General features: G+C 45.7%; 1 protein-coding gene across 1 annotated transcript in view; it reads right to left on the reverse strand.

Annotated features, from left to right (window-relative positions):
- The window catches only part of LOC147701200 (sialoadhesin-like), a 272,501-nt gene that overhangs the window by 21,976 nt on the left and 223,729 nt on the right, over positions 1-26,796 (reverse strand). Inside the window, exon 5 of the mRNA XM_086929319.1 lies at positions 10,238-10,498. Coding sequence (XP_086785445.1) covers positions 10,238-10,498 — 261 coding nt within the window. The remainder of the gene's footprint in view (positions 1-10,237; positions 10,499-26,796) is intronic.

Below are 26,796 nucleotides of genomic sequence, written 5' to 3' on the forward strand. Positions count from 1 at the left end.
TTCTAAGAGCTTGTAGCTCTTTCGGGAGCTTACTCCGTGGACCTTCAGTGCTGGATTTCATGACAGGCAGCTTCATTTTTTGTTTTAATTTTAACAGAAAAAGAGACCATCCTTGGATCGCATTTGGGACATTCCCAATCTTTATCAATGTTTCCTTCATTGTTGAATCCCACTCTTGTTCATTTGTGTTGGACCAATTTATACGTTTCAAGTTAACAGAGTTTAGCTGACCTTTCAATATATATGACAATTGCAATCTTTCCTTGTTGAGGTTAAATATGATGTGCTGCATTGCATGGTCACTCAGCACTGTAAACTCGATTTGAAAGCTAGTTACAAAAGGAAAGATTGGAAGGCTAACCATTGTAAAGTCCAAGGTGGATTGGGAAAAAGGACCGACGTATGTTTTGCTGGGGGGTTGATCTTCTGGGAACCTCCCGTTCAGTACACGCAGCCCAAGGAACTCTAACTCGGTCACTAATTGGATTGCCTGTTTGTCCTTTCGCGTTCCTATGCTACTTTGTATCTGTTCGGGAACACCCCAGTATGCATTATCAATTGTTAGTTTATCATCCTCTACTGGTGTTAGGATCAGGTTAGAATTAAAGTCACCAGTGATTATTATATCAGCTAATGGTTCAGTCGAGCGTAAGTTCATGATGACTTTGCACAATATCTCGTTCTTTAACTTTTTTTTCTTAATTTTCGGTTGTGTGTAATAATTTACAAGAACTATTGGATTGGTTTTACTGTAATCTGATAGTTTGATTAGCTGAATACTAGAATCTGGTGACTGTAATTGTTCTGAGTTAATCTTTAAGGATGAAGACACGTATACTGAAAGACCACCAATGGCCCGGCCATAGATCTTACATTTTTCCGCTGCTACACTATGGTGTATGAACCCGGCAAGGGCAATTTCTTCTCGTAGCCAGGTTTCTTGTAGAGCAATTATATCACAACCTTGCCATTCATCCAATGGAAAGCCTCCCTCCAGTAAACGTTTTGCACCAGCAATATTCTAGGATACCACAACCTTTTTGGTGTCATGTTTCAGTTTCCAATCAATTGGTCAGACCTTCCTTTTTTCATTTAACATACCAGGGAGCCATTTCCAATTGTCTGTGGAATTGCCTGATTCCCCATTTCCCCGTTTTATTTCTTCATGTTCTGGCATGGGTTCACTCCTACCCTTAGCATTAAATAATATGGAATATACTGTTTTTTTTTATTTTCTTTAAAGATACTTCGTCCATTTTCAGGGGATATTGAACTCCACCCTGCCTCTTCAATGGAGCAGGGTAGCGTGGGGAAATTTGGTGCGATATCTGGATGCCCCATGATTGAAAGATATCGACTTTCCCCATAATTGCTTCTGCTATTTGTGTTGATTTCCAGGTTGTCAAGGTTTGTTCTGCTGAGGCATCAGTCGTGCCTTTAAGAAATTCAACCCGCTCAAGATGGTCTGTACAAGTAACCTTTAGATCTTCAAATTCCGTCAATAGCTTCAAAATGTTGCTCCTATTTAATATGTCATGTGCCCCCTGAGACTTATACTCTGGTGTCCAGATAATTTTGTGCAGCTCCAATCCAGCTTTGTGATTGACTGGCTGCTTAGGGATGCCTCATTCCATATTTACCTGAGTGCTCTCTGGATTCTTTACACAGAATTGCCATGTTTTCTCGGTCAGGGCACTATGCTCCGCATTCAGTCTTTGACGCTCATGGATCAATCGATCCTCTCTAGGTACAGTCGCAAGCTCTATTGATTGTATAGAGGAAGCTGGAATTGCCATTTGACATTCGTCACTATTCACTGACATTTGTGCGAGTTTATTTGAACCTTCTAGAAGAGTAATTTTGTCTGTCGGGTGACCATCATCCTGTAACTTAGCTGGTATAAATTTCACGGAGTTGCCATTAAGTTGTTGGCATCCTTCCTCTTCTCCCTTATCTGTGCCGTGGGCGATGGCTTCAATGGGCTTGATCTTATACTTTACTTCAGGCTGCATACACTTAGTACCCATAATATTGCACTGTATGTCTGGATCAGCGGTACGCGATTGATTTGTGCCATCCATCTTATAATGCTGTATTTTTTTAACTTGCGGAGATTTGGTAACAGTGACTGGTTGCTCAAGGTTTTTACACACTTTTTCGGACACTAAGTTACCTTTAGTATTCGTATCTTCTCTTACTGAGGTATCCATGTTACTTCCACCTTTGTCAACAATTTTTGATAGACCTTGATTCAAATTCGCAAAAATAGGATACACTCCATATCCCTTGTTTGACACCACCTCACTTTTCTTGTTTCGAGCTTTTCTCTCTTTTTTCCTTTGTCTCTTGGATAACCTTGGCTTTGTGATCTCGTTATTACTAGAGTCTAACAAAACCGCTTTATTTGCTACTTCATTAATTTTGATCCTGACCATGGCCTTTTTGTCCACATTGGGTCATCATGTTTGAGGGTTTTTCATCGGTCAATGAGTTTTCATCAAGTTTAGAGCTGCTTGCACTGTCCAGCGTCTGATCAGCATTAATCAAACCTTGGTTTAGGGTTAAAATCTGTTCGAGGATGATAGGGAGAGAGCTCAATTTGTCCAAAACAGGGCCACATGAGCAGGTGGATTGTGACTGATATGTATGAGCTTGTGCTCTTATAATCAGTTTATTCAAGTTGTCCAACTTTGTATTTATCCCTGCTATATTTGATGCTATAATATTCATTAAGTCGATTTGGATATCCAACTTATCAGATTGCATTATCATTGTTTTTGCCGATGTTTGCAAGGCTTTTAGAAGAGGGGCAACCAGATTCACAAAGGCCATATCCATTTGTGTTTTAGTTATGAGTTCCTCGTTTATTGGGTCCTTATTATTGGTATTGATTATTGTCAATGGGACCCCCCCCATGGCCCATTAATTTCTGTATGTGTTCAGTAGGATACTCACTAGACAAGTACTTATTCTCATTCTCCCTCTCAATAACTCCATCCTCCTCTATCTCCCCTTTCTCCGAGAGGCAATTGGCCGGCTCATTCTCGCATTTGCTTTTGTCGCATGCCAACTCCATCAAATCAGTGTTTTTTAATTCCACCATATTTGCAGACTCTTTTGTGGTTGGTAATACTTGACTTGGATTAGTTGTTATTAACAGTTTTGGAGACTGCAGGCTTAGTGATGGCATTGGGGTAGTATGTACTAATGCTACTGTTAAGACTTCATGGGTTCTCCCACAGAGACTTTTAGTTTTTTCAGTGTGTCCTGGACTCTCCGTTAGACTAATATTTTTTGAGGGTTCATCCATGTCACCAAGGAAGGTTATTGTGTCTTGTGTCGAAACGGCTTTGATTGACATTCCTGCCGCTGCCGCTGGCCCCCCTGGGCTAATCTCCATTGTTGGCACTATAGGTGTTGATAGGCCCAGAACTCCTCCCGTTGATGAGAACAAAACACCCCCCGGATCTTTCAAAAACTGGAATCGCGTACTAGGCGAGTTTTTATTTTGAATTGACTTTTCAAAAAGGGAGGCAATTGGTGAGATAAGTGGATTCTGTTTAGAACTATTTGCTTTGGTGGAGTTCAACTTTTCCAATCTTTTCCGTTTAAGAGCACTTCGAGAGGCTGGAATCTTGTCCCCCGGTGTCTTCCTCACTTTGCCAGACCTCATGGTGAAACCCAACGTTACTAAGCCTTGTGCTGCCTGGCTTATCAGAAACTTTATCAGTAACTTTGTCTCTGTCTTGTTTAACCGTTTGTCCTAGACCCTTTTGGAGACAAAGGTTGCGTTTCACCTTTTCATCTGCCACCTGTCATCCCCACAATCTTCATTCAGGCGTGTCCTGCCACTGCTGCAGCTCTCTCTGTCACTGCTCTTTCACCACTAGGGCTCCCAAGGCACACGAGGGGTGGGGGTGGGGGACCAGGGGCAGAACACAAGCGGAGCACTCAGGGGTTGCCACGAGCAAGAACAGACCTAGTCGGTTCTGCCTTGACAGTCCCCCGGGCTCTTACTCTGCAGCAGCCTCTAAAGGCGGCCGCGCTCGTGCTAGTGCCCGTGCCTCAGTCAACCCCTCTCTTCCCCCTGCTGCCTCACTCACTGACTGTCCGCTGCCACTGTGTATGTCTGTTGCAGCTTTGTGAGGCTCTGTGAGGCGTTGTGAGGCGTTATAAGGCGTTATAAGGCGTTATAAGGCGTTATAAGGCGGGGGTGACCTGGGGGCCACAGGGATTCAGGATTAAGGTCCTGCTGCTGCTGATTCCACCACTTCTCGCAGCCTTCCGTGATTTCCGGGATTAACCCCTACTGCGCCTTGGCGCCTCCCACCTGTCACCTTTACCTTCTGCTTTCTGCTTTCCTGCTTTTCCTGCTTTTCGCCTTACGCGGCGTCCCTCAGCAGCGTCCCACAGCAGCGGCGGTAACGGGGAGCGGTAACGGTAGCAGAGGAGCAGCAGCCTTCCCCGTTCTGCTGGTGCCGCTCGACTCCGCTCGACTCTGCTGCGACTCTGCTGCTGCTGGCGGACTGCAAAACCCGGACTGGCTCTTCGCGGCACTTCTCCCGAAACAGCAGCTACTCTGCCACTTGCATAACTCCGCTAGCGCGACAGAGTATTTATCTATGGTTTAGGAACCATACAATGCTCTTACAGTATTATTTTATTCTACTATTTATACTGTATGCATTATATTTTACAAGCAGTTTTACGATTGTAGAAGTTCATTTCTTATGCTTGAGAAAGAAAACTGTTCAATAAATCCTTTTATTGAAAACACCTGTCTATTCATTTCTCTGCACCTCTGGTGAAACGAAGCATGCACGATTGACTGAGTGAAATAGCTATATATTGTTTCCACTACTCTGATGATCAGTTTTATCTTGGGGAAACAAAGTTGTCATGTTTATGCAGTTGTCAGAAACAAATCCCTTCTTGTTTATTCGAGAACGTTTCTAGTGACCTCTGAGCTAGTTGGCACTGACAATTAAGTCTAGTATATTCGATAAAGACCTAGTCGACCTCAGTCTTACGTCCAGTCTATAGGATGTATTATTCCAATGCCAAAGTCTATTGGGAATGTAGGAACTACACTACACCACGATGTTCCTGGGAAACTGTCCATTTGATCCAAGCAGAGGAAGAAATATGAACTGTAACAAATACAATGTATACCAATTGCAACAAATATTGCTGGGTGGAATAAAAGTGCATGGGAAAAAATTATGGGCAGGAACTTGATCAATCTAATTCAATGAGAAATTACCTCATCTTAGTATGGTGTGATGACTTCTCCTCGTCTTTCTGACCAATCACAGAAGGGGAACACAGATTTGCAACATTTAGGGAAGGTACATTGACGTAGAAATGGTTTAACTAAGGTAGGCTTAGCTAGAGAAATTGTACGGCTTGTCCGATTATCTCACCTGTTACTAACCCAACGCGTGCTATAGGAGATCGAGAGCAGAGGTGCTGGTGGAGCACTCTTTCAGAAGAATCAAGAGTTTGCTGAGGGAGAATAATCGATTACCAAATCGGGGTATCAGAATTTGACATACAGAGAGGGGTGCAATACTAGCATTACACTAGTGGGGGTTACCTGTCCTGATCTACACCTGTCCTGTCCTGTTGACACCTGATTAGTCAGGAGCCCTATCTTTGTCCCAGCCCATGACCAGGATTGGTCTTCGCACTATTCTAGGTAAATATATTTCATGTGGTATGTCCTTGTGCTATTTCCTTTTTTCACCTTTCCCAGGTACGAATGTCTAAAGCTGTTACTGTGATTTCTTGCAAACTTTATGTCCTATTAATCATTGTCTTACTTGTAAAATGTATGGTCACTGTATTGTGGCCACTGACTCAGAAAACCATGCATAGATAAAGTGTTTAAAACTTCTCCCGAGTCTGTGATTATTTCAGGAAAGATAAATTATTAAATTACTACTTATTATGCTAACTTCTATTGGGATCCTTAGGACGTGTAACATAGGTGACGAGGATTGATAAGTCATGGTATACAGGTATACATCCAAAGTGATAAAATCCCGACAGGCAGGAAATAGAAGCAGGATTACCGGTTCATAGTTGCGAATGTTTATGGGTCCAGGTGAGTATGATTTATTGAGCTGGTAATCCCACGCGCCATCACCTTCTCCAGTGCAGCAATATGCCTCTCCTCGTCCTCGTTCTTCTGCAGCACAGGACTCAAGGCTTCCTGACTCTGACAGCAATCATGATGCTGCAGGATCAGCATCGCTATTGGTCTGATTTGCACGCTAAGGCAGTGCCTGGGGAGGCTGGGAATGTTTCCACTGGGCTGTGAAACACAACCCAATGGAGAACATGCCAAGTGCGCATGCTGGTTTGGCCAGCCCTAGAGGGACGGTCAAAGTGTAATTGCAGACTTAGGAGTGGGCAAACAACTTCTGCTCCCTCTGATGCGGGGACCAAACCCGCCCCACCCAACCTTGCTAGAGTCTAATGAAAAATAACATGATAAGACCTACTTAGTATTATCATTTTATTTTTATTTTGTACTCCACAAACGAGCAGTGGGGTGACGCTCTTCCACCTTAGCGGAGAGGCCGCCACTGTCTAAGCCTCGTTCTATAAGGATTTTTTGCTGAGTCAGCACAATTTAATTAATTACATTTAAATGTTATATGTCACGAGCTGTCACTTTGTATTTCAGCAGCATTGAGTTGTATGTCAGAATACTTGAAGCTAAATATTTTTTACAAAAATCATACAATCATTTGGTTACCATAGTCTGGCACCATGCTTTCCTGTTAGTCATACATTGTCACAACATCGTGGACAACAACTCCAGCATGGATGATCCGCACACATGGCAGTTCATGTCCTGTTCCCCAATGTTCACTTCAGTATGAAGTCACAAAGGCAGGGGCCATAAAGCACTATGCTCACCTTCTACCTGGAGTAGGTTGATATTCCTGTCAGCCTCACTCACTGGACACCTACCTAGATCACACATTCTGTGTCAGAACAAGTGGGCATACAGCAGCACAAATCTATGTTCACATTTACTCATCAAGCAGAAGAACACAGCACTTATAACATTACACACCTAACACAGCGCACACCAATAACATAATACGAAAACAGCACTTCTCCCCTTAAAGAGTACAGGCACCTATTTGAGTTGGGGCGGCCCTGCAGGTATGTGATGTTCATTTATTTTGCTTATTAAATAGATAATATTACAGTACAGGCTTATGCTGCATTTAATTACATCTGGACTGCTCCTTAGTCAGAAAAAGTGTCTAATCATCTGAATGGTATCCTGATAGTAGGAGCTCTATTTGGGGATCTTTTCAACAAAACGGTTGATAAAAATGGGTACATAATTTTCTAGAGAGTAAAATTAACTTGTGGGCTACCCACTACAATTTAAAGATGTTGCCACTGGCAAGAGGAAAATAAAACAAATAAATGATGCTTGGGAACCATTATCAATCCTGAAAGGCCCTTATTGGCTCAAAGGCCGTCTTCAGATCTGTGCATCCCTAGTGACATTGTCACTACCATACCTGTAAGACCTATTGGGTGTTAGGTTGGCGAGGGTCTGGTATCTTATAGCTGGCCATAAGTTCTCTGCTTAGTTATGGTTTACTTCTCTTGGTAATCATCTCAAGTGCTCCATTGTATCCCATTAGTTGTATATTAGGACGGATGTACCAAAGACTGTTATGACACCTTTAACTCCCTCTTAATCCTTGCAAAATGATGTGAGATAACTAGATGTGATATACACTTCCTAACCTGAGCAGTTTTTGAAATTAGTCCCATCTAAGGAGAAATAATAGGAATCATCAATATCAGGAACACTTACTAGACAAAGAACGTTTGTAACAGTGAGCTTTAGCTATAACAACTTTCTACACCTCCTTAACAATCTGCAAAATATCTTTGGTAAACTATAGATCTTGGCGCTCTTAAGTAACATATGAATTCAGAAAATGTGACAACACATTTTTCACTGTGAAAGAGGGAGGAGATTCAATCGGTAGCATGATTAAAGAGTATTCTTGGGTAAATAAATGATTGAGATCCCAATAGGAGGCCTACCCCGCCACAGTTGCGCGCTTAGGCTCACAAGTGCACTTTAGATTACTTTTTTCTTAAACTTCTGTTGAATTAGAGGAAGGTTTAAAGTGTACTCAGAATGGCAGATGTATTTAGCATAGGCTGTTGTGCTTGAATCACACATTCCGGGCCTTATTGCGATGAAGTTTGGAAAGCCTCTGACTACAGGTCCGAAGCTTTCAGAGACTCGTTGCAGTTTCAATTCTGACCACCGAATTGCAATGTAAGTAGTCAGAATTGAAACCTGCTGGTCATTCCGGCTGGCATATAATAGGCTGAAGGAGCCTGTTGCCCAGTCAGAACGCAACGTGTTCCCAATGTGACGGCGTTTGCACTGCGAGATTACGATGCTCAGTTTCCAAAAGGCTTTCTATTCAGGGTTTGGCAACATGGAAAGCATGTTTGGGGGCCCCTAGCACAGCCCTCTTCTCCCAGCGGACTCCGGTTAGGGGGCAAGGGGTCACTTGTGGTGCCCCCTGTTGATCCCTGCACAGTGTGGCAGGTACCTTGAGGTGCATGCCAATCATTCAATCAATCAGTCAAATTTGTAAAGCGCGCTACTCACCCGCTAGGGTCTCAAGGCGCTGGGGGGGAGTCGCTACTGCTCGAACAGCCAGGTCTTGTTCCATGTCCTGGCCGCCAGGTAGGAGAAGGATCTTCCTCCGGCGGTGCATTTGCGAATTCGTGGGACGGAGGGGAGGGCGAGGCTGGAGGATCGGAGCTGGCGGGTGGGTGTGTAGAATGTGAGGCAGTTGTTGAGGTATTTCAGGCCCATGTTGTGGAGAGCCTTGTGTGCGTGGGTTAGGAGTCTGAATGTGATCCTCTTGCTGACGGGGAGCCAGTGCAGGTCTTTCAGATGGGCAGAGATGTGGCTGTGGAGAGGGTTGTCCAGGATGAGTCGTGCAGAAGTGTTCTGTATGCGCTGGAGTCTTTTCTGGAGTTTGGCTGTGGTTCCAGCATAGAGGGTGTTCCCGTAGTCCAGCCGGCTGGTGACGAGGGCCTGGGTGACCGTCTTCCTGGTTTCGGTGGAGATCCACCAGAAGATCTTTCGGAGCATGCGCAGGGTGTTGAAGCAGGAAGACGAGACGGCGTGCAGTCATGAACACAATCTCCCATTTCTCTATTGGAGCTTGTGCAATGGCCGGTTTACACCTGCAGCACAAGCTCCCTTAGAGAAATAGGAGTATGCGACCACACTATGTGCGGTCTCATTGTAATTGCAGTGTTGGGATTGACAACCGGAGGTCGGTCAGTCCTGAGACCGCGACAGTGTCAGTCAGAGGCAACTCTGACCAACATCATAATCGAGCCCTCTGTGTCGTGGCAATATGTGACTTACCAGCACTTCATTAGCATTCCTCTGGATAATACATTTCTTCCTTATCAACCTCTGATGAAGACTGAAGCATCAGATTTTTAGCAAATATTCCATATCCAGCTAGAAAAGCATACTTTGTGGACATTTAATCTGGACACAATACCTCTGCATTGACACCTAATAAGTTTCATTTAATTCCTGGTGTGCCTTCATTAATTCCATGAGGTTTATCCAGGAAATACTCCAACCTGGAAATACTCCAAGACTTTGATACCACCAAGGAACATTTGAAATTCCTTTAAACTAAATCTGAAAACCAATACCAGAAATTCTAAACAATTTTCAATATTACATAAAGGAATAGTTAGTGCTAAAACCTAAAGCAATGCTCATGTTTAAACATATATATTTGTCAATAAAGCGAAAGACTTGCAGACCTCAATATTAACAAAGAGCATTTACACTGATTTATTGATGAAACTGATGAGATTTGTCCAGAAGCTTTTATATCTTGTGACTACTGACAGCAGATGAGAGCAATTGTTCCTGAAACCTTCAAGATGGCAGACCTGATGCTATGTTGTAAACTGATGACTCACAGAGGCCTGAAGCAGGATAGCAAAATCCTATAAGAGAGATAAAATACCATACTTTACGCTTTTTCCTTTGACCTTCCTCTTCAGCAAAGAGGAAGGGTCAATCTGTCTGAACTCATGTTTAGACTGCAAGATACACATGAGATTTAATACCATTCCCATCCCACAGACTAACCATTACTTACTGGTTAAAGGGTATGAATGAAACCACACTCACATTTGACGGTGACAGAAATTGCAGGGGAAGAGGAGTTGCCAATGACATTGTGGGCCATGCAGTGGTAGTACCCGGCATCATCCATGGCTGTCCTCTCAATCTTCAGTGTTTTACCTTCCTGTTTCTTAATCACTCTGTTATTCTTATACCAGGTAAAATGTGTCTCTCTTGGGTAACTGTTCTTCACCACACATGACAGTTCCATTCGATGTCCTTCCTCTGGGTCCATGGCTAGAACAGCGTGTACACCTTTGGGAGAATCTATTGTGAAAGAGCAAAGTTTTGATGTTTCTAAGTGCTTAACAATTTTAAAAGATTGACTGTATTGTACCAATTGCACCAGTACAATTATATTTCTGCACATCCCCTAAAGATATATAATTTTCAACAGGCCATCGACCTGGGGGCCTATTTTCAGTGGGGGTTGCCTCTGAACAGGGGTAGTGGAGCGGGGAATGGGTGGAGGTGGTTAAAATAAAAAAATGTACTTGCCTTCTCCAACGCAGCAGTATGCCTCTCCTTGTACTCGCTCTTTGGCAGCCCTGGACTCTGACAGCAATAATGATGCTGCAGGAGCTGCATCATGATTGGTCTGAACGTCCTGTTTTGATGCTCAGGCAGTGCCTGGGGAGGCTGGGCATCTTCTCCATGGGGCTGTGTAACACAGCCAAATAGAGAACATGACGGTTTTGCCGGCCCTAGAGGTACGGTCAAAGCGTCATTGCACACCAAGGAGTTGGAAAACCACTCTTGCTCCCTCTGATGCGGGGCGCCCAGGCCCGCCCAGGCCCGCCCCGCCCCACCTGGCTGGAGTGTAAGGAAAAATAAAATGATTCATAACCTATGCTGAAATGAGCGCCTCGATTTACAATGTTCACAAATCTATTAGTAAAGTAATAGTTTAGTGCAAAAAAAGTTTATTAGGCTGTCTAATGAATTTCAAACTCTGTGGTTTATTTCAAAATCCTTTCAAATTGGTAGATCCACACAATATAGTAACACATCAACAAAGCGTTTCATCCACATTTGGACATCATCAGAGCTGTACATTAAAACAAAACACAATACATCAATGAACAAATTACAGGTAATCCTCTTTTTCCAAAACAAGAGTTCATCAATGTCCCCATAATTATTACATTAACTCAATTCATAAACAGTAAGCCCTGCCTATATCCAATCTTAGAATCATGCATGGTTACAAAGGTATAACATTTCCTTTTACCAACTTGACACTAATTCTAAACTATGGACCTGGTGCCCACGACTGCCTCGTTAGAATATATCATGCTTTCGCATCCCATATTATTACAATTCATTATAATCACAGTTGATCAGAACACATTCAAATATGTCTTAAAAGTCTTAATACAAAGTCATTATAATTTGCAGTTAGTCAGAACCCTTCAATTCCATCTCCCAAAGTCGAATACATTAATAGTCCCCCGTCACTCTCCTCCTTCAATGTCAATGGTCCTGTCTGATCCAATTCACTAATCCACCTCCCAAGTACCAATAACCAGTGTCCTTAAAATTACTGATATTGAAAACATGCCTCCAAATTATGTATTGATTATCTGCTCCAAATTCCCTGATCCATCCATCCATGAGGAAGTTTTCAACAAAACAAAAAATATGACAAGCGTGGAGAATCACGACGGCCCAATCGGCGTCCGGCCGACCCATTTCCGCTCTGGCGATATCGCGTGACCCGAGCGTCAGGGGGTGGAGACTCTGGGCCTATTTAGAGTCAACTCCCTGTGACTGGGGTCTCTGTTCCCCCTATCACTCCTGGATACCTGACTGCTCACGCCGGCTCCTGGCCATTCTCGAGATCCAGGCCGGCTTTCCGAAATTCTAGAAGCAGAAGGACTGAGCATCGTTCGTGTAGCCAGGTAAGGGGTCGAGTGCCTTGGGGGCCTCGTGGGCAGCCGTGAGTCACGGTGGGTGCAGGGTAGGGATTAGAGTGTCGCTGCCTTACGGGGCTTACGGCTGTGTGCGGGGTTCTTCGTGGTGCGGGCTCCTGCCAGGCGGCGTGAACGGTGCTTAGGGGTGTGGGAACAGGGAACTCAGGGCGCGTTAGGTGCTATAGCGAGGTAATGCGAAGCACGCAATAGTTAGCATGGCGCCAAAAAAGGGTGGACAAAAGCGAAAGGACTCTGAACCTGAATTAGCGCAGATTATGAAATTGCTGCTAAAAAAGTTGAGCAAGGAGACCCCCGATAGCGGGGACGAGAGTGATTCTTCCCGGGGGGAGCAGCCCAAAGTAGTAGAGCGGCCGCGCAGGGGGGTGCTACCGAAGGCTGCTTGTCCACCATTAAAGAAGAAGGCCAAGGCGCAGCCAAAAGGGAAAGGGACGAAGAATAGGCCTAGCCCTGCCGGGGGGAAACAGGACGAGGGATCAGTAGGTCCCGTCCCCACTCCTCCTTTAGATGCAGAACGGGTCTTTCCTTCTGATCCTGAGCCGGGTGTGGTCACACCAGCAGACCCAGTGGGGTCAGTTTTGTCTGAGATTAGGGAGGCGCTTAGGGCGTTGGCGCCGGGAGGCGCGGTACCATTAGTCACGATCCCTCCGGCACCACTCCCACCGCAGCCGGTGGCCGCAGTGGCAGCCGCTGGCGATCAGTTGGATAGCTTGCTGGCATCAGTTTCCATCCTAGTGGGCCAATTATCAGCCCCGGAAAGGTTGTTAGAGAGAAGGAGCGCTGGGGCGGCAGCACCGTGGGTGCCCCCACAGCTCACAGAACAGGTCGCATTGCAGGATATTAAGAGGCAGTTGACACTTTTAGTCAAGTTGCGCAAAGCGTTGCCCAGCGTAGCGATTGGAGCACAGCCCCCCGCAACAGCGATAGCAGTGCCACCTACAGGAGGTAAGCCTGGTGACACTACGCTAAGGAGCAGCGAGGTGGGAACTAGTCAGGGGAACGTGTTGTCCCAGTCAGGGATGTTAGCTACGCATGTTATTACGGAAATGCGAGAGAAGATTTGGAGAGGTGCCTACGTAGATATATTCTCCCTTATCAGGCCGAAGAGGCGAGAAGAGGATTACAAGGACAGGGATGGGAAGGATCATTCCTTCCGAGATCAGAGACCTAGGATAGAGGAGACTATAACCAATTGGTTGTTCGGCTTTCACGTCTACGTTACGGTGTTGTTGGAAAAAAGGCCAGAGTTGGCGATTCCGCTGGTGTTTTATACTAATAAGATTGTAAAGGCGCACTCCACGCATGGCGGTTCTGCCTGGCTGACATACGATAGGGAGTTTCACTGGGCGAAGGAAGAAAACCCCTCCATTTGTTGGGATCAGTTTGAGGTCAATGCTTGGTTAGAGAGCGTAAGCAATAGGGAACACTTTCGGACCTCCCAGGGAGGGCCGGGCGAGAAGAAAGGGACATGCTGGGCATTCAACGGTAAAGGGTGCACATGGCCCCCTGGGCAGTGCAAGTTCAAGCATGCATGCGCCTACTGCGGTCACCAGTCCCATCCTGAGTCAAACTGCAATAAGAAATCCAAAGAGCGGAGGGGCAACGCCCCTAAGGATGTCAAGCCTCCCCAAGTCTAATCTGCCTACTCCTGTTGACATTAAGAAACTGATCTTTTGGTTGGGCAGGTATCCGGATAGGGCAGCTGCCAGGATGTTGTTTGAAGGTTTTTCCAGCGGTTTTCATATACCAGCATCACATGTCCCTTCTATTACTCAGTGTAGGAACCAGGTTTCAGCAAGAACCCATCCCTCAGTAGTGGCCACAAAGGTAGAGAAAGAGCGGGCTTTAGGCCGAGTAGCTGGCCCGTTCCCGGATCCTCCCTGGGAGAACTTTGTCTGCTCCCCTTTAGGAGTGGTGCCCAAAAAGGAGCCGGGACAGTTCAGAATGATCCATAACTTATCCGCACCGAAAGGTGCATCTGTAAACGATGCCATCGACCCGGCGGTGTGCTCAGTGACGTACTCATCCTTTGATGCCGCTGTTCAGAAAGTGAGGGAGCTAGGCAGAGGGGCGTTACTGGCAAAAACCGACCATTTGTTAGGCTTTCAGGTCCAACAGCAATTTTATTACGACAGATGTATGCCTATGGGTTGTGCGGTCTCCTGCAAATACTTTGAAACCTTTAGCTCCATGCTGCAATGGGTGTTTTAGCAAAAGTCAGGATGTACGGATGTCGTGCATTACTTAGACGATTTCATGGTAATGGGTCCCGCATCGTCGGATGCCTGCGCGTTGGCCCTAAGCCAGCTGGTGGCGATGTTAAAGGAATTTGAAGTGCCGCTGGCACCGAGCAAGACAGTCGGCCCTGACAAGTGCATGTCCTTCCTGGGCATTGCAATTTACACAGTAGCGGGGGAATGTAGATTGCCAATGGATAAAGTAAAGGCCTTTTCCCTAGCCATTGAGGTAGCATTGGCATGTCCAAAGGTGACGTTGCACCAGTTACAAGTGCTTGTGGGGCAGCTAAACTTTGCTTTGCGGATCATTCCCATGGGACGCCCTTTCTCGAGGTCTATAGCCAGGGCGATGGTGGGTCTTACCCAGAAGCATCACCGGGTGAGGTTAAAAGCAGGGGTGAAGGAGGACCTCAAGGTGTGGAGGGATTTCCTGGCAGATTTCAACGGGCGGGTAGTGTGGCCGCGCGCCGCCGGTGTCCAGTAAAGTAAAGAGCTAGGATTATACACCGATTCAGCTGGTAATGTTGGTTTTGGGGCAATCTTGGGCCCTGCCTGGTGTGGGGCGGTCTGGCCAGCGGAGTGGCACTTAGCAGGCTTGACTAATTTAGCCTTTTTAGAGCTCTTTCCCATCTGGGTTGCAGTTACGGTGTGGGCAGAGCGCTTCAGGGACAGGGTCGTGACCTTCTGGTCGGATAACATGGCAGTGGTTCAGGTTATCAATCGGCAAGGGGCGACTTGCCCACACGTGCTGAGGTTGCTGAAGTTGTTGGTGTTGGCATGCTTGAAATTGAATTTGACTTTTAAAGCTGCACATATACCTGGTGTTGATAACCATGCTGCTGACGCTTTGTCTCGTTCCAAGTTGCAGGACTTCCGGAGGTTCCACCCGCAGGCGGAAGAGCGCATGATGACGTTCCCTACTTCACTGTGGAAAATTGGAGCCCCGCTTTAGTGATCGCACCAAACGCGCCTATCAGTCGCAGTTTAATGTTTACAAATCATTCGTTGAACAGTTGGATGGGGAGAGGGTCTTCTCAATTGAAACGATGTACGCCGTTTTACAGGTTCTGCGGGATCAGGGGAAAACAGTGTCCTATGCTAGGGCTTCCCTGGCGGCGATAGGCTTCTTTGCTAAACTGGCGGGAGAGCGGGATCCTGGGGCTTCATTCTTGATCAGGAAGGCCTTAGTGGGATGGGCCCGATTAGACGTGACACGGCGGGACTGTCGTAGGCCTTTGGATCTCCCGAACTTGATTGATATTTTGGGGGTACTGCCTGTTATTTGCCAGTCACCATTCGAGGGAATCATGCTGGGGGCGGCCTTCTGCCTGGCCTTTTACGGGGCCTTCCGCTTGGTGAGATTGTGGGGGCCTCCAGAGTAGACCACGGGGGGGCCTGCAGCTCAAGGATATCTCCATTTCCCCGGGGGGCCTAGTAGTGCGGTTGAGGCGGTCCAAAACAGACCAAACAGGAAAGGGGGTCAACATCCAGTTGCGGCCTGCCCCAGGGATAGCTGCCTGCCCCGTATCCCGTATGCAGGCGTACCTAGCCCGACGCCCAGCAGGGGGGGTCGGCTCTTTTCGTCCACGAAAACGGGGATTGCCTGTCTCAATACCAATTTAAGGCAGTCTTTGGGTTGGCCCTGGGGAACCTGGGACTGGAAGCAGCGGGCTATTCTTCTCATTCCTTTAGGATTGGCGCCGCAACTTTAGCGGCAGGGGCGGGTCTGCCCCCCATCATGGTGAAAGGTGTAGGTCGCTGGACCGCTGATTGCTACAAACGATATGTAAGGCCTGAATTATTGTAATGCATATGTATGCAGTGTCTAACGGTTCCATCTCTCTCCTTTTTGATTAGTATGCCCGCTTCTGTGGTATGGGTAATCGGGCACTCTTTCGTGCGTCGCGCGGCGGTGCGCTTGTAGCGAAGAGAGGTGGTGAAACCGGCCGCATTGGGCGAGACCGAATTCGTATGGCATGGCGTTGGAGGGATGCGGATCCGACACTTGAGGCGGATCGTCGAGGAGCTCAGGGCACGAGAGCACAAATCGCGGATTGGATTATTTTGCATTTGGGAGGCAACGACATGGTCGACAGGGGGCGCTTGGCTGTCAAGGAAGCCCTACTAGCAGAGTTTGCCTGGCTGGGACATGTGTTCCCATCAACGAAACTAGTCTGGTCTGGGATGATATGGCGCAGGGCATGGGGCTCAAGAGTGCGTCCTAGATCTTTGAACGTCTCGGTGAGGCGATTGAACGGCGAACTAGCAAGGTTGTGCTCAGTGAAGGGCCGCTTGCGCTACCTCCAGCACCGGATGATTTCGGACCACCAGGATGGGGTGCATTTGTCGGACTATGGAACTGATATGTTTATCCGAGAACTCTGGTCATTTATTCTGAACGCAGGTGGGGAGGGTGTCAGACCTTTGGGCCTTGGCCACCCTTGTGGCGGAGAAGAGACCTGCGATCAGTAAATAGTGGCTAAACAAGATGGATGGGAGCCCGCTTGCCGGGCTCCATAGCCCAGCTCTGAGGGGGGATATGGCAAGCTCTCCACTGGGAGGAAGTGACCACCGGCTGGGGAGGCTAGGGCGACAGATTTCGAGCCTCCCGGGCGACCCTGGGCAGCCTGGTGGTCGAGAGGTGGGCCCCGGTAATGGCGGACAAGGATAGAAGGGCGGGACCCAACACTCTCAGGGGCAGGTGCACGGCACTTGGCGTAGGATACCCAGTTGCGAGGTGCGAACCAGATGGTGTTCCTCCCTTAGGGTTGGGAAGGTGATGGAGCTGATATGCTCATGGAGCTGATATGCTCATAAATGTAGTTATGTTATAACTTGTGATTTTGATATGCATGTTATTGCTTGTCATGTTTATACAATGTGTGAATAAACATGGACTTTTTAACCACACCTGAATCTCTGGTGATTTCAAATGTGGGGATCTTGCATGTCTAGGGTAGTTGGGCGGCGGGGGCATATCTGGAGGGTACGGGTCCTATAGATGTTTATAAGTGTGTAATAAATGAACACACACATGCATGTCCCAAGCCCATTACAATAGGGTGGGTTGCCCCAATGTAGCTGTGTACCCAGGTGTGCTAAACACAATACCAGCACCCCTCCGTAATGCAAAAAAATATCAAGTTTGACTCATATATTATTATCCGATGCCATTTCTCATCTCGGGCTATGTCCAATCATAGCTGTTAACATTATGTCGACCATGGGGAAGGGTTTTTGTTTAGAACCCCCCGTCCTAAAATCCTGTTAATAATTGCCCCCACCAGTTTGCTTCCATTCTGAAAGGTATATTAGCAAAACAATCATACTTTGCTGTGTTTAAGGTATAAAACCGTCTCTCCTGTTAAGCAGTTCCCGCATGGGCCCAAACACAGCAGACCTCCCGTTCCCTGTTCTCACCTGACTAGTAATGCGTTCAAATCCAGTGCGCCGTCTATCCTGGCTGGTTCGATAAATCCTGGCATGAGCCAGCCACCTCTGACCTCCTTCTAGATAAACTGCTTCTAGGCCAATCAAATCATCTCTTTTCCATGCCACTGTTCAGCATATTTGAAGGATGTTCCCTCTACGGTCCTCCTTGGTGAAAGCCAAGCTACCATTGCTCCTAAATCCGTCTTGATTGTTTCTACCACTGGTCAGAAGTTTAAAAAGTTAAAGAAAAATAATCTATGTTGTCAATGGGCGCAATTGCTACTTGCCCCTGCAAATAAATGCACTTGACTCATCTAAATCTTTTGGTGGTGCTGGAACATACACAATACTATTTTCTGTTTATTTTATTGAAACTACCACAGCTTTACAATAATGCAAAATTATTTTTTGTAAAGCAAAAACATGTACAGTAGAGTTTTAGGTCAATTCAGGGCCTACAGCTCAGAGGAATGCATAAAACAGTATAACACATGCAACTGTTAAAAAATGCTCACGTATGACCATAGCTGTATATCCCAATGTGATGGAGTAGACCTTATTTTTATAAGTTACTATGGTCCTCGGTGACTACAGTGGACACAAATGAATTCTTGTATGGTCATTGTTTAACTTAAAAACATTTTGGGTGGCAAAATAAAACATGAGGTTCAGAAAAAGAACATAATTTTCCACAACCAAGGCATCCTTTTGGTCAGCTAGAGCCATGGTATAAAATGTATTTATCATTTGAACATTCACTCAGATTAAAATGTAAAACAAATATGTGACACTATGGTTGTTTCCATTTTTATCACTGTTATAGCTGTTGTACTTGTTTTCAAAATAGCTCAACTATGTCAAAGGATGGTCCTTCTGTGGTAAATATTTGATTTACCGTCCTAATTTCTATGCAGGTAAGTACTTAAACAAAAATAACTCAATCGGAAAGAAAGACGCAGAGTCCGTGGTGTTAGAGTTCTTAGGGGTTTTATTCCTTAAAAAGGAATGGTTCTAGAACCGGATATCGGATTCCTGACACCACTGAGGTTCAGGAAGGGATAGAGCATACTTTATTGACATTACATTACTTTTATACTTAATATACACCATAGAAGTCAATGCAGAAGGCGTAACAGCTGAGAGAAACAAGATAAGAACACACACGTGTTAGCAATACGTAATCAGAAGGCGTGAACTAAGGCGTGCACAGAGGTGTGTTCTAGAAACGTCACATGTAAGTGTCAGAAGTGGGTGGCTCTATGACAGAATAGTGCAGAGTCAGCAGGAATCGGTAGCCAGGATGCGCGCGTAGCTGCATGACGTGTGATTGACGTAAAGTTGGAGGGTGCAGGGGACTTGACATTTACACTAGAGGAAAGAGACAGAAGTCTGGCATGTCAGATCAACTCGTTCCTATATCATATCTGATATCTGATGTTTGGGAACCATACTATCTAGAAAGAAAGGTCTCTTGGGCAGAGGCTATCCTATACTGACTATGAGTGCGTGCACATGTGCCTACGTGTCTGTGTGTAAAGCGAGGGGGTATGGGCCTACCATGGTAACGGGAGCTATGAATTACTTGCATGGAGACAGAGAGGCCGGGCCCTTTGCTCAGGGTTTGTTTATCTATTCTGCTGGACTGGAATGTGTTTTCGGGAAGCTGTGCTTGGCTATATTGATAGCATGAAAGTAAAATACTGTCTTTGGCAGGCAGACAGGCCGAGCCAGGCTCCGCTCGCCTCGCAGGGAGTAGGACAGAGTTCACGGGTGGGGGCATCCCACCTTGCAGTTTCAGGAGGAAGAGATGCTTTTGAAAAGAGGCTTGATGACAGAAAACAGGGCCTAACTCGCACAGAGCCAGGAATACAGAAAGTGCACCATACAAAGACGGTGGCAAGGCATATTTAGGAACGGAATATCCGACCCATTCAGGGTGGATCTGAAAGAGGACATGTTAACGTTGGACGCAAATGTATTTGCGTCTTCATAGCTGGTACAGGAGGGAAGTTACATGCACTTTAAGCTCGTACATGGAGATGGTGGGGTACACGTTAGGGAACATTTCTTGACCATAAAATTTATATTTCCTCATTCCCTCCTTGTTCCCTACGAACCCTTCATGATATATCAATCGTCATTAATCTATTTATTTGAGTAGTTAGCATCATCTGCTCATCCTTTTTCACATGGGATTTAGAACGTTGACTTGAATGGGGAGTGCAGGATGTGGCGCACAAGCCGCAAATCGCTGGCCCACATTGTAGACATAGACAGCAACTGAATACTATAAGTAGAATGGTTCCAAGAAGTGACAGTATTTTCCAACCCCAAGCTGATATGGTAGTCCAGAGCCAACCGGACCAAGTCCAAGTGCCTGGATTCTGATGTATCTGACTAGCTATCTTATGGAGACGGGTAATAGCCTTATATACGGACGGAGCATTATCTGGGATGAAAACGCAACAAGCTGACCCGAGGACCTTACAGGCTCCTCCGCGATCGGCTAGTATGACGTCAATAACAAGACGATTTTGAAGAACGACAAGTCTCATAGCAGACTGTTCCTCAGTCAAGTTACCTAGGGCGGAAGTGGTCTCTTTCACTACTGCTTCGAGAGTTCTGGTCAAGTGACGTATAGACTTACTATTAAAGATAGCACCTAAGTAGGGAAAGAAACCTTTGTTGAAATCTGTGAATTTTTCCCATGCCGTTTCCGTATAGTCGACAATTGGGAGATCTCTTTTGGGTCTGTGAACTAGACGGGAATTTCTATGATAATCTGGTGGAGCTAGGAAAACAGGTGGCAGTAAGAATCCAATGTAACAGGTCCCATCCCAATCTAGAGGCAAACGTATGTATGCTGTCTGACCACAAATGAAATAGGAATGACGTGTAGCTTTGAATGTGGACTTGCCCTTATCACTAAATTCAATCACGGTAGTACATTTACTATGACCCAGGTGTATTGAACCCTTCTTTCTAATACATAATTCACCTTTGACTGGTAGTACTGACATAGTGGGCAAGTCTGGTTCGGTTTCGGATTCAACATTCAGAATCATGAGGTTGAGTGTAAAATTTCCTAATCCATATACTTCATTTTCTAGATCAGTTCCTGTTCTTTTGGGGACTCCCTCTTTGTCAGGATAACATACTCTATGCAGAACTGTGTTCAGGTTTCCCCATACCCAGTTACCCTGATAAACTACGGAATTTGAATCTAAGGCATTAATCAAACTAAACCAGGCTCCACATGAACCATTGTGTGTGAACGGGTACGGGAAGAGGGGCAGAACTCCCTTGTATTTCTGGTAGGGAGGGAGTCGGCCACATATCCAACAATTTGTAGCGTTGCTGGTCTGATGCGAGTGGTGTAACATACTAATGAATGTATTGTTGCGCAGCGCAAGTCGGTAGGACAATTCATGAAGAGGTAACTCGCTAAAAGAATGCTCGGCAGTGTCATTAGAAGAAGAATGTGCATGTGTAGCAATAGGAAAGTATATATGTAGAATTATACTTGTGACAATAATCATAAGACTTAAAGAAAACATAATCCATAAGGTAACAATACAGTAACTTTTGAGAGATTTACAGTAACGTTGTTTCTTGATCTGTTTCTCTCTATCTCTCTCTCTATTGGGGTCTAGGGGATACATGTCAGAGACTATTTAACCGATTCACCTAGGGGAGGACTTAAACAATTAAACTGTCTGACTTGCTAGACCGCAATTTCAACTTGTACTCTTCTTGCGGAGTTTTCTCTACCATGGGAGGTTTAAAGTCACTAGAATCTGGGCAGTCCTTTGAGGGGGTGGAAGAGTCAGTTTCTGGCAGCAGCAGTTCATTACATTTTTTGACGTGGCTTGTATGTATCCACCCTTTTCTGCCCTCAACCTTGATCGCGGTCCTCGTGGTTAGAAGGACGAGCTTTGGCTCCTGCCAACGGGGCTCCAGCGGACTCCTCCTGTCGAAATTTCGTATCAGCACAGTATCACCGGGGCGGACATCGTGTGGCTTTACATCAGTGTTGTTGGGAAAAGCTGCGGCAACCTGTGAACGACATGATTGGAGTGCAGACATCAAGGAGGCAAGGTAATCTGTCAGCATATTACAATCAACATCGGTTATTTTCTTAGGCATGGGCGTCCCCCACATATTTGGTGGCCTGCCGAAGACCACCTCATACGGGGATAGCCCTGATCTCGAATGAGGAACCATCCTCATATAGAACAATGCAACTGGCAGGGCGACTATCCAGTCGACCCCTTTCCCTTTACAAACTTTAGCAAGACGGGTTTTCAGTGTCTGATTGTGTCTCTCTACAAGGCCAGCCGCCTCGGGATGTCGGACACAGTGGAATTTCCACTGATATCCTAGCAGGAGTGAAACCTGCTTCATGAGCTCGGACGAGAATGGCTGTCCGTTATCTGAGTATACAATACGAGGCAAGCCGTACCGTGGGAAGAATTCTCGAACCAGCTGCTTGGCAGTGGTCGGGGCAGTGTAGTCTGGTACTGGATATGCTTCTGTCCAACGGGAAAGTGCACAAACAACTACGAGGACGTACTTGAATCCTCGACAACGTTCCATCTGGATATAATCCATCTGGAGGACTTCAAAAGGGTGATCGGGAGGATGAAATCCACCTTGCTCTACAGGGACGCTTTTACCTGGATTGAACTGACAACAGATCATGCAAGTACGCACTTTCTGTTTTGCTGCTGCTCGTAAATGTTTGTTGTACCAGAGATTCTTAAAACTGTCTAACATGGCTTTTTCTCCCAGATGTGCTGGACTATGTGCTGTATTTATTATGACTTGAACCATAGGAAGAAACCATGTAGATTTTCCCTTCGTCATCCATCCCTGATCTGTCTGGACCCCTCCTAGTTCGGACCATTTCTTGATTTCGTCTGGAGTAGCATGTGTCTGAATATCTATTACATCTAGTGTGGGATCCCTAACTGCCATACAATGTGTCGGTACTATTGCCTTTCTCACATCAGTTGCCTGGGTGTGAGTCAATGCTGTATGTTTCGCTGTTTGATCTGCCAGGTCGTTACCCTGGGAAATAGAGTCAGTAACTTTAGTATGTGCTTTACACTTCATGATGGATATGCCTGAAGGCAGATGTATTGCTTCTAACAGTGCTTGAATAAGCGGACCGTGTTGGATCTTGGCACCGTGAGAGGTCAAGAAACCTCGTTCTTGCCATAACATTCCGAAGTCGTGTACAACTCCGAAAGCATAACGTGAATCTGTGTATATGTTAACATTTCTGTTCTTGGCTAGTATACAGGCTCGGGTCAGAGCGATAAGCTCTGCGGCTTGAGCGGACAGTGTATCAATACGGTGTGTTTCTTTGACTTCAGTTTCAGTGGTCACTGCATATGCAGCCACTAATTCTCCTGTGCTTGTTCTCATGCATGAACCGTCCACATAAAGTGTCAGGTCTGGATTTGTCAGTGCAACATCTGTTAAGTCTCGTCGGGGCTTTGTTACTGCATTAATTATTTCTATACAATCATGTGGTGTTGAATCTGTCATAACCGAGGGTAACAATGTGGCAGGATTTAGAATGTTACAGCGTCTGATTTCTATGTGTGGCTGGAACAGTGTCAGTTCATAACCTGTCAGTCGTGCTATAGTCAGGTGATGAGTCTGTGTTCGGTTTAGAAGGACTTCTACAGAATGCGGAACTTGTACTGTCAACTGGTGTCCTAATACTATTGAATCGCTTTGTCTGATTGCTAAGGCTGTCGCGGCAACTGATTTTAGGCACGCAGGCAGGGCCTGGGCCACTGGATCCAATGTACTTGAAAAATAAGCGCAAGGCTTATGCGAACCTGCTTGATCTTGTGTGAGGACAGACAACGCTGTACCATCACGTTCTGTAACAAAAAGTGTAAAAGGTTTGCTGTAACATGGTGTCGCTAAAACTGGTGCTTGACATAAAGCTTTCTTTAATTCCTCAAAAGCCTGTGTGTGTTCCTGAGTCCAAGGGAGGGCAGTCGAAGTCGCTGCCTCCTGTGTCGTCAACTGTATCAGTGGTTTAGCTAGAAATGCATACTGAGGAATCCATTGTCTGCAGTACGAGGTGAGGCCTATAAAGGCCCGCACTTCTTTTTGTGTCTGGGGTTGTGGCATATTTACAATTAACTGGATGCGGTCAGGAGTGAGCTGTCTCCCCACTTTGGACAGCAAGTGACCCAAGTACACAACTTGCTGAACACAGAATTGTAGCTTCGAGGGAGACACCTTGTGTCCCTTGTCAGCCAGAAAGTGTAAAACTATCAGTGATGCTTGTTCACATTCGGGTTCGCTTCTTGCGGTGATCAGCAGATCATCGACGTACTGGAGTAAGGCAGTGTTAACTGGCATTTGGATACAGTCAAGTTGTCTTTTCAGTGCTTGGCTATAGATGATGGGGCTTTCTGTGAATCCTTGAGGTGCGCGTGAAAATTTGAAGCTTCGGCCATTTAAACTGAATCCGAAGAGATATTGGCTCTCTGGATCAATGGGTACACTGAAGAAGGCGTTCTTGAGGTCAATTACGGTAAAGAACGTCGCTTCTGAATCAATAGCAGTCAATAAGGATGAGATGTCGGGAACCACAGGATACTGTGGTACAATGCATTTGTTCAGTTCTCGTAAATCAATCACCAGCCGATATACTGGCGGTGCCTTGGGATCAGTACGCTTGAGAATCGGAATGATAGGGGAATTACAGATATTGGAGTCGGTCTCTACGACCACTCCTTGGGCAATGAGCTCTTCAATGATTTCCAGTAAAGCCACTACAGCATCAGGTGGTAACTTGTATTGTCTGATTCGTGGTAAAACAACTCCTTCTTTGAGTGTAACACGGTATGGTGTAATGTGCATACAACCTACATCGGTTGGGCCTTGTGCCCACAGGTGTTTCGGTACATTTTTCAATCTGACATCAAACTCTCGTAATACATAGTGACCCTTAAAGTCACGTAGGAAAAGTCTGACTCCCTCCGGAGAACAACATATCACGGCTCCTAGAGCCTTCAGGGTCTTGATACCTAATAAGTTTTCTGGACATGACTTCGTCAGTAATAGGTCTGTGACACGTGATAATGGACCTACTGCTAGGGGAACGGGTTCTGATACTTCATTTACAATAGGCTGTCCTGAAAAACCAAGGGAAATATTCTGTGAGCCTGAGAGGGGTGCCCCTGGGACCTCGTTGTGACTGATTGTGGTGCGACTTGCCCCTGTGTCAATTAGAAACTTTCTGTCTTTTCCTAATACTTGACTATGTACATAAGGACCCTCTTGATCTACAGGAATCTCAATAAGAGGCAAGCCAACCTCCCTCTCCAGGCTATTTCATGTGTATCGCTGATAATCGGGATAGTCAGATTGGGCATACTGGTACATCTGCTGTGAAACTTGCTGGGTCGCGGCAATGGGCTGTGGCTGTGATACCGCTACGGTCTGTGCTGTATGTGGGGAAGCATGCATAGGCTGTATATTCTGTGAAGTCTGTTGCTGGACCTGGTCTTGTCTAGGCTGACGTGGTCTTTCTTTAGTTTTACCTGTCGCTATATTGTGTTTCAGGACTGGACATTCGTTTACGTAGTGGCCTGGCTGCTTGCAATAGTTGCATGTCCCTTTAACAGGAGCTGCTGAATTATTTGTCTGCGTCCCACCCTTTTTCTGACCGTCAGCTGGGACTGACTGGGCAACTAGTATTTTCATTTTCGTATCTTTCATACGTCTATGTTCATGTTCTTGCTCTTCTCTAATTCTGTTCTGGTGATATTGTAACATTTGCAACATCTGAGATGGCGTATTTGCTTGCCATGTACTTTCGACTTTATATACACGATTCTTAACCTGTGTCAGGGAATTCTCGACTAATTTACTTACAAAAAGGCGTGGGTATGACTTGCTGCTTGGTTTCAGGCCACTATTAATAATAAAACACTTCTCGAATCTTGAATAGAAGTCACTAGTGTCTTCATCGTGTTTCTGTTTACAGGCTGAGATCGCGTCCCAGTCTTCCTTTTTAGTTGTCAATAATCTTGGCAAAACCTGTACTATTAATTCTGGTAATGCTTTAGCTTTTTCCCCAAGGCCTAGCCCTGGAGTACGGATTTTTTCTTCGTCTTCTATTTCAGTCCAAATAATCTTTTTATCTCCCACCTCCCATTCTTTTTCTTTGAGTTTCTCGTAAATGCCTGTGGGCAACAGTACCTTTAACAATTTCATAATATCCGTGTACGTATAATCTCCCATGAGTAACATGTCCTTAAGTTCTCGGTGAAAACCTGCAGGGTCTTTATCATGACAGGGTACTAGTTTCTTCATTTCTAATAATTCCAACTTTGTTAAAGGTGTGTACACAAACACACGTCAAAGGGTATTATCGGCATTCATAACTGGGTGTACTTCTCGTAAAGGGTTCTGCCTGTCAGGTGATGAGTCTGTGTTCGGTTTAGAAGGACTTCTACAGAATGCGGAACTTGTACTGTCAACTGGTGTCCTAATACTATTGAATCGCTTTGTCTGATTGCTAAGGCTGTCGCGGCAACTGATTTTAGGCACGCAGTACAGGGTACTAGTTTCTTCATTTCTAATAATTCCAACTTTGTTAAAGGTGTGTACACAAACACACGTCAAAGGGTATTATCGGCATTCATAACTGGGTGTACTTCTCGTAAAGGGTTCTGCCTGTCAGGTGATGAGTCTGTGTTCGGTTTAGAAGGACTTCTACAGAATGCGGAACTTGTACTGTCAACTGGTGTCCTAATACTATTGAATCGCTTTGTCTGATTGCTCGCCTGGGGGCGGAGCTGAACCTGGAGCGTATTGTGGGCCTTAGAAAGCGTTATATCTGTGCCGTTGTTCTAGAATTATTTGAATTAACTTGGTACTTAGGCCTCTCCATCTATTCATAAGTAGTGCTTCTAATGTATCAGGTAAA

This window comes from Lissotriton vulgaris, chromosome 7 (assembly GCF_964263255.1).
Source record: "Lissotriton vulgaris chromosome 7, aLisVul1.2, whole genome shotgun sequence".
NCBI classification, from domain to species: Eukaryota; Metazoa; Chordata; class Amphibia; order Caudata; family Salamandridae; genus Lissotriton; species Lissotriton vulgaris.